The sequence below is a fragment of the Rhipicephalus sanguineus genome, chromosome 9 (assembly GCF_013339695.2).
Source record: "Rhipicephalus sanguineus isolate Rsan-2018 chromosome 9, BIME_Rsan_1.4, whole genome shotgun sequence".
NCBI classification, from domain to species: domain Eukaryota; kingdom Metazoa; phylum Arthropoda; class Arachnida; order Ixodida; family Ixodidae; genus Rhipicephalus; species Rhipicephalus sanguineus.
In genome coordinates, this window is record NC_051184.2 from 64,383,319 (window position 1) to 64,391,859 (window position 8,541).

General features: G+C 48.4%; 1 protein-coding gene across 1 annotated transcript; it reads right to left on the minus strand.

Annotated features, from left to right (window-relative positions):
* Positions 1-1,456: 1,456 nt before the first annotated feature.
* Positions 1,457-3,034, minus strand: LOC119405601 (probable ATP-dependent RNA helicase DDX5). Its single transcript, XM_037672434.1, has one exon. It carries the CDS (start codon positions 3,032-3,034, stop codon positions 1,457-1,459), a length of 1,578 nt encoding a protein of 525 aa, XP_037528362.1.
* Positions 3,035-8,541: the final 5,507 nt, after the last annotated feature.

The window sequence follows — 8,541 nt, forward strand, 5'->3', positions numbered from 1 at the left end:
TTTACGGCCCTTGGCTCATGTTGTCTACTTTCTGGCTAGTTTTCGCGATTGTCGGGCTACTTATTGTCTTTTTAACCAGGCAACCCTGCTTGCAACGGCAAACGTAAGGCGCACTGACGTTCCTGCTTTCATGGAATCGTTAAGGTGTCCACCAAGACGCGAAGCATGGCATGCGAATGACAAGGCGATTTTAAAGGGCCTCAAAACCCTATCGCGTCCCATTCCTGAATTCGAGCCTTAAGCGGCCTCCGTGTACAAAGTCACATACACTATATTAGTGTGGATATATGAGTAGAAGAAAATAAGAGCGTCAGAAAGTCGGACGAGGACGAAGGTGCGCGTGCGCTTAAAAGAGCGGACGATAAGCTTCGAAATCGTGTTTTTATATCCGCCTTATATTTTGTTAGTCTAACGGAGTGGGTAGGTGCCAATAAATCACGGCGCATCACAGACATCAACGTCCTAATCATGAAAGGATGACATATCTACAATTCGACCAGTTTAAACAACACAATTAAACGCAGTAAAGGTCCAAGGACGGAGCGTCGCGGTTCTTCAAATGTGAGAAATAATTTGCACAAGTTATGACCTTAGCAATACGATGGGTTCTGTTACAACAGAAGCATTTGATCTACCACAATAAATTTGGGTAAATATTTAGGATGTAAAAGCAAACGGTGAGAAACGGTACCGAAGGCGTTGTTAATCGAAGGCAGGCAATTTATTAGCTTCTATTAGTACAACCAATTTCTTTCCTGGTTGCCGTGATACCGAGCAGGTCGCCGACCAGTGGTCTGCGGCACCTTATCGTTGGGAACGAATATTTTTGGCCATATTGAGGAGCTTTAGCTTGACTTGTTTGTTGGCATACTCCAAAACCTCTATCAGCATCTTGGCCCTGAACCCCTTCGTTATGAACGACGAACGTGTGCAAAAGCCCCCCTCCCAATGAACTGCAGTTTATCCTATCTTTGTGCTGGATGACATTTTATTCGCTCGAACTCCTTTATTTCATCAGCCCACCTAACTGGGTGTCCTTCGACAGGGAATCGTAGACTGCTTACCACACCACCCAATCGCATCACCACAAAATAAGCGCGCGCAGCGTTGTCTAGTAATGGGGGAGGGGACCGAAGTGGGCGAAGTTTCATCGCAGTGATCTCCCCCATATTCCTAAATCCCTCCCACTGAGGCCCTTACTTGCACGACATGCGCAAAGAGGTGGTATTAGAGCGGGAGGGCGACACAATCTATACCCCCCCCCCCTCGTGCACCGTTCGGGAACGTCTATGGTGACATAGTAACCAAATAGGCGAAAACGTGTGATGGGCCGCAAAGGATTCCGTTTTATTCAAGCCGCCGTAAAACTCTACGATTTGCCGATGTAGAATTTTAATTTGGTAAGTGTCGCCAGGAGGAATTCGCGACGATTACGTGGCTGTGATGGCAGCAGCAATCACTTGGAGAAGCGTGCAGTTTTGCGTCTGTCACAACGCGATGCACTGTCGGCGATTTCAAAAAGTCGAGGATGAACCACCTGGCCGACGTCTTGAAGGTGGCAGACGAGCTCCTTTGCGTGACGCGCGTCGTCCTGATCTAGAAAGGCGTACGCCGTTCCTGATCCGTCGCAGAGCAACGCGTAGTTCACGCGGTTCACGTAGATGTCCGCGCTCGCCGGTCGGTCGTAGTGGACGACGAAGCGCACGCGGCCGACGTCCAGCTGCTGAGATGCAACGTCGGTCACCACCAGAATGTTCGAAGAGTCCAACTTGAACACGTCCAGCGCCCACCGTCGCTCGTCCCTCGTCTTCCCGCCGTGGATGCCGACGGCGGACCAGTCGCGGAGTCTTAACTCGAGCACGGTCTCATCCACCCTCAACCTAGTCTCGACGAAAATGATGACCTTGTCCTCTTTCTCCCTGAGGATATCTTCTAACAAGGCAACGAGCCGGTCCAGTTTCTGTGCTTTTTCGCAGACAATGACTGTCTGCTCGATCCGCTGGTTCTCCACGAGCTTGCTGTGCCCGATGCTAACCTGGACGCAGTCCTTGAGCAAGTAATCGGCAAGGTCACCAACCTTTCTCGATCCAGAGTTGGCCAGTATGAGCGTCTGGCGATCTGGTCGGAGGAGGGCCGCGACGGAGCGAAGCGTTTTCTCGAAGCCCATCGCCAGCATCCTGTCAGCTTCATCCAGCACCACAAGCGTACAGCTGCTAATGTTCACCTTCCCGTCCTCCAAGAAGGAGAGTAGACGGCTAGGCGTCGCGATCCAAATTTTGCAACTCGCCTTCTTAAGCCTCTTCAGCTGCCTTTCCTTCCAATCACCCGAGCACAGGCATACCGAATGAACATGGGTGTACTTCTGCAAGTCCGAAACCAGCCGTTGAACTTTCTCCGCCCCCTCGCGTGTCGGAATGAGTACGAGCACAACGGGACCTTTGCCAGTCGATGGCTTTGGCTGGTTCATGGCGTGGACAACGGCCGGAAGAAGGTAGGCCTGCTCGCTGGCTTCAGCTCGGCTGTGTACGATGGCGAGGAGGTCCCTGCTGTGGAGTGCCACGGGCCAGCACTGCGACTGCAAGGCGGTGAGAGGACCGTAGTCGAGCGCGTATGCGGCTTCGGCAACGCATTCTGGGAAGTTGGCTTCGTACAGTCGTAGAATGGGAGTCGGAACTGCTCGTCCTCTGACGGTGACGTTGTTCGCCTTTCGGAACTCATTCGTTTCTGTCTGTGTCCGCCTTGCCGTCGCGAAGTGTTCCCGGTAGAAGAATTTTGCGAAGGACGGAGATTGGTTCTCAGGCGCGTGCAAATCACGCCGCAGTTGGCTCTTCGGCACTGGCGGTGGGATTCCAAAAGTGTGTAACCATATGGTATAAGATGCATTAAGCCTGTCTCCAAACGGCAAATAGTATTTGTATGTTCTTATCTTTTCCAAAAGGTCCGACGTCTCCATAGGCGTGTAGTCCCAGAAGATGTTGACTCCCGTCGTGTCTTGCATACCGGTGAGTCCATTGACTCCATTGGGCCCATTCATGTCGTTGACGTTTCAATTCACGCCACAGTGTCGTCAAAGGACTTTCTTGGTAATCTTGTATGGATGCGGCAGCGTCCAGCCGAGCCCCGCCTACGGAACCAGACACAAACCACCCGTGCGCTTCGTAACGATGATGATTATGATGACCTACATCCCTGCCTCGCACCCACACTGGGAGATTGGCCAAGACTGCGTATCGTAACATTTCGATGATAACTTCAAGAATTCTTATTATTAAAAACCTAAATAAATATAGAAAGGAAAAAAGGAAATATTAGCTGTTATATTAACGAAGGTGTACCATTTAGAGCAGACCAGACAGCTGTATTACTTTGACCAGAACAATTTTCTACGAATGCGTTAGATTTTAACACATCTTTAATTACTTTGCGATAATTTAATTAAAGTAGAGAGTAGAATTCGATATCTTTGTAGTTTGAATAGAACTGCAAACCGCATCGAAGACATCGCTGTGGCAGTGTCCCAAAACGGATAGTCCAAAGCCTAGAAGAATTTCTCAAGTTAAGCCTAAACCTATATTGGAAGACGTAATAACTTAGTCTTTTTCTTAGTAATGAATATCGACGACATTTAAAAAAATATTACTCAATAATGTCTATTCGCAGAATTCCCAGAGGGACGATATCGCCAGATCAGCCCTTTGTAAATGTAAGTTTCATGGGGGGACACGGCATCGAAATATGGTTATCACAACTTCTGATTGTCTATATTGACTCCACTGAGGTTTTCATAAGAACTTTAGGTGCTGATATTCTGTGCATTTTGGTATTGTTTCCATCATATCTGTACAAATTGTTAATTTTCTGTGTCTGATCGCCGTTGCATATACGAATGCCGGACGTACCGAGATTATTGGTCCATCCAGCGATAGTTGCTCTAGGGAATCGACCATTTCGTTTAACTGTAACCCAGAGGGACCTGGAGCCCATAATAATTTTAAGAGCTTCAGCTGTGGCGGCACTAATGTGCGGAATGTCATTAAGGCTTGTGAGATATCCGAAACTGTGAGAGCTGTACATACTGAAAGAGCATCTGTCATTATCATTGCACTTATTTCATGCAAATGGAGTTTTACAACGCCAGAATGATAGCCATGAGCAGAGCCTCAAAAACAGGGGTGAGATCAGGATGACCAGCCCAGCAAATAGCAGGCATTTCCTGTGCCTGCCTTTCCATCGTTCACGCAAGCATCTGTGGCTATTATGTTATTTGTTTGTGCGCGTACTGCTATTTAGGAAGCTGATAGATTGTAATTGAGATGTTACAGAGGAAATATCACCGTATTCAATCTGACTTTGTGATTAGAATCATTAGTTTCAATCAACTCATCATAGAGCAGGTAGCGCGAAAATTACGGGGACACAAGGAAGCAACATAACGTGTTTATGTTGCTTCCTTGTGTCCTCGTAATTTTTGCGCTACCTGCTCTATGTTGAATTCTTACAAACTCGCCCAGATTTCCATTCTCGTAAATTTCAATCAACTTACAAATGTCCACATTTATACTGTCCAGTTTCTTTTGTACCAATTCATCTGGGGTCTTTGAAACCGTGGTCAATGAGTCAGAGTAGAGAGAGAGAGATGATATATTGGAAGGGAGAGCTAGAGGTCGGCCTGAGCTTGTGTTCTCTAGCCTGGTGCTCTGGGTAGGGTCACTGATGAATTGTGTTCGTCTCTGCTCCTTCTCTTCGACGGCGTCCCTCTGACGGCCAACCCAAAAGCAGTTTGAATTAAGGAAGGTTTAAATTTGGCGTGCACCGAATAAATACAAATTTAGAAATAAACGAAACTGTCGTATTGGCAAAGCACAGCGTCCATGGAGGCACACTTGAGCTTCGCCTTCAAGGGTAGAACGCGATAGCGTAATTGGGCCCCGTGCGTATCGCCTTCTCACTTCCTCGCCTAGCTTCGGTTCTCGGTGCCTGCCTCAACCGTGCCGTAAGGAAACGAATGACTGTTCGCGTAACATTGGCCGTTTCCAATTATCCTAGAATGCATACTGCAAGTACACTTGTTAAGTGCCCAGCGAGCCACAACTATTCCTTTTGCGAATCAGCGAAGGGCCCACTGCACGTCTGCAAGTCCACACGCGAACCTACGCAGCTGTTCACTTTGTTGACGCTTTTGCTGCTTATGATGATGATTGAATATGTCTTTGCACTTTATAATCAGTGGGCTTTTAAAACATCCACTCCTTGCGCAATTAGCATTTTTTATACGTAGTGCGACTCTACGCTTCTGCCACGCAATGTCACATGCGTCAAGAAGAATCCTTCCAACACGACATTCATACAGTGTTTTTTTTTTCGGCATCAGTTTGAAGCCTGAATCTGTGGCAGAACACCTGCTTGCCACGCAGCCGGCCTGGGCTCGACTCTCACTCAAACCCGAACATTTGTTTTATATATTTATTTTGCATCTTTCTGAATTTTTCGGTCACGGACATGATGATGATATTTCGCTCACAACCAAAGACGCCGTCACCGACGCCGACACCGGTATTTCTGCGACACGAGGTATTTAACGCTATCGCGTTAAAAGGACATGACGTTCGTTTGTTATGTGAGTAGTTTTGTCTTAGAGGCAAAATTGTTCACGTCATTCGGCCATGTCCTCGAAATGATACATCTCTATGTTTACTTTACGCGATGTCCATTTTTTGACGCACAAACGATTGATTAGTCTAGTTAGGGTGTTCGCCGAAAATTATTGTTCTATGCGTCGTCTTGTCCACGGAGGCGAGTATTTTGCGATATAAAGCTTCGCTATAATAAAAAAAGCTCTCACATAACCTTCATGCCTAGCTAAATACAATTGATTCCTGCCCTGCGCATGGAGCTGATATATCGCTCAGGGAACAACGGCTGTGGAAAGTTGGCATGAAGTTTCAAAGATGCATTCGGTTTGAAAACGTGTAATTTGATCATACTCTGCATCTATATCAACGGCTTCATCCGCTACAGTGCACGTTATTTTCCCTATGGCGGACTGGCTACAAGGACACATTCTTCTTGGTATTGCAACTTTTCATAATTGAGACGAAGAACAACGATTCAACGATTTCTTGCTTTATTGTTTTCAGCACTACTATTACTACTGTCACCAGCAGCTCTTCCTCGTTATGTTATGCTCGTCGTTTTCGGTTCAAAGCTCTTTGCCATTCACAATATTACACCTCAACCGACCTCGCTAAACAACTACGATGCTCCCGTGCTTGAGTGTGTGTGCGGTTTCTTTTCGTTATTTTTTACTCTTTTTTTCCTTCCTCATCTTTCTATCATTCCTTACCCCTACCCCAGTGCAGGGTAGCAAACCGAAAAACTTTCTTCTGGCTAACATTCCTGCCTTTCTCTTACCTTTTCTCTCTCTCTCTCTCTGCACCTTTCCGTGGCTCGCAGTCATCATCACCAGCAGCGACGACAGCAGCTGCATCGCGTGACGTGGTCTTCCAACCGTAGTTTCCCGCAATAAGTGCTGCAGCAAACCCGCCACGGTGGTTTAGAGGACTATGGTGCTTGACTGCTGAACCGAAGGTCACGAGATTGAATCCCGCCTGCGGCGGTCGCATTTCACAGGAGGCAAAACTCTTGAGGCCCGTATCCTTAGTTTGAGGCGCAGGTGAAATAACACCAGGTGTTCGAAATTTCCGGAGCGCTTCACTAGGGCGTCCGTCATAATAATATTGTGGTTTTGGGACATAAAGCCCCAACAACTATCAATTATACAATAAGTATTGCAGCAAACTATATGCTTCCTATGAATCAGTTCACATAAATTGATATGTACTTTACGGGAAGAGAAGGCACTGCGCTCTTTTTTTCTTAATTACAGCGACTCACAGATTCGACTCAAAACGGGACGAATACTATTTGTCTTTAATCGCACATATGGAGATTAGTATCGCTTAGTTTTAGCACTTATTCTTTGACTGCCATTGACGTATCCCACTTTCGAGCCTTTCTTTCCGGCTTAGAGCTGATATTCAAATGCTCAATCAGTAATCCTACCATCGTAACTCAAAGCCTTGGTTTTGAAATTGAAAAATCTGACACACTATAAAGTCAATCAACGATGTAATGATGCTGACATCAAGACCCTAGGGTGGAACTAGTGCGAGAATTAGACACCTAGACACAACAGTAAAAGCGAATTTTTTTTTTAATTGGGACGATAAGTTTGACTGCCTCGTTCTTGTACTAGAAAGTGTATTGCGCATTAGACGAAGATTCATTTCGTTAATTACATTTCGTTCATTCTCGCGGATACACATGGCATGGCTACAATACTCTGCGCACATGTGCCTTGCCGCGCGAAGCAACCGCGCATGCAGCGCTCGCCGCCACCAGCAAGAACAACAGGCTAAACAGCTGCCTACCGGATGCAGTGAATGCGTCAGGAACGTATTCACCTTCACCGTATACCGCAACGTGTGATCTTGCTTTCAAAAACGCTCACATGTGGCGCAACAAGCGCTGGCAGCAACGCGCTCCGAGCATCGCGTTTCAAGCACATATCATTGTAGTGTGCGGCGTCTTGAGAACCACGCTCATGGAACAGAGGACACAGTACACACCGTAGTGTAAAGAACACGCGGACGATTCTCGGCAACTTTCATACAAGGGCGAGCCTGCCAATATAATCTTAGAAATGACTTCAGTAACATGTCGAAAAACATGAAACGCACAGCAACACGACACACAATGTGCCGCGAAGGAAGCGACGCCGACGTTCGATTCCCCACGGGAGCCCCCGGGACCAAGCCCACCGACCTCCCCGGAGGGCTGACTGTGCACGGGCAATACCAAGCAAAAAAAAATGACAGAGCTCACCTCCTCACTACCGCCAGGCGGCGCCACCCCGAGAGCACAGCGCCAGCCCTCTCGACGCCAGCCCTCTCGACGCCAGCCCTCTGACGACGCCAGCCCTCAACGCCAGCCCTCTCGACGCCAGCCCTCTCGACGACGACTGAGCTAACTAGGACGCGCAAGCCCCATGAGGCGAAAACGACTTTACAGGGGTGGGATAGCAGCCCCACAAGTGTCGTTCACTGTTAGGGTAAAGACGGCTCGCGTCGCTAGAGTGTACTAGAACTTCTAGCGTGGCCGCGCTCTACGGAGCGCCATGGCATCTAGCGGGGCCACGCATCGAGTTCAAGTGGTGGAGGCGTACAAGACCGCACCGCTCTTTCTGTACTACAGCCAAGACAGAGCGGCGCAACGGCCATGGTGGCTACTACGGAGCGACGCACTCCAGTGCTCTAGCAGACCACGCGAAGTATCTCCCGTGGTTCCCTCTGCGCATGCGCCGCTAGGCTTCGATGCGCGGCCACTCCAAGTGCACGGGCGCTCCGGGCAGCGCTGCCACGCTGAGCCGTGTTCACCTTAACAGTGGATTAGAGCTGTGCACGGGCCGTATTTCCGAGCCCGAGCCCGGCCCGGGCCCGCTGACTTTGTCGAAGGCCCGCCCGAGCCCGACGGCAAAGGGCT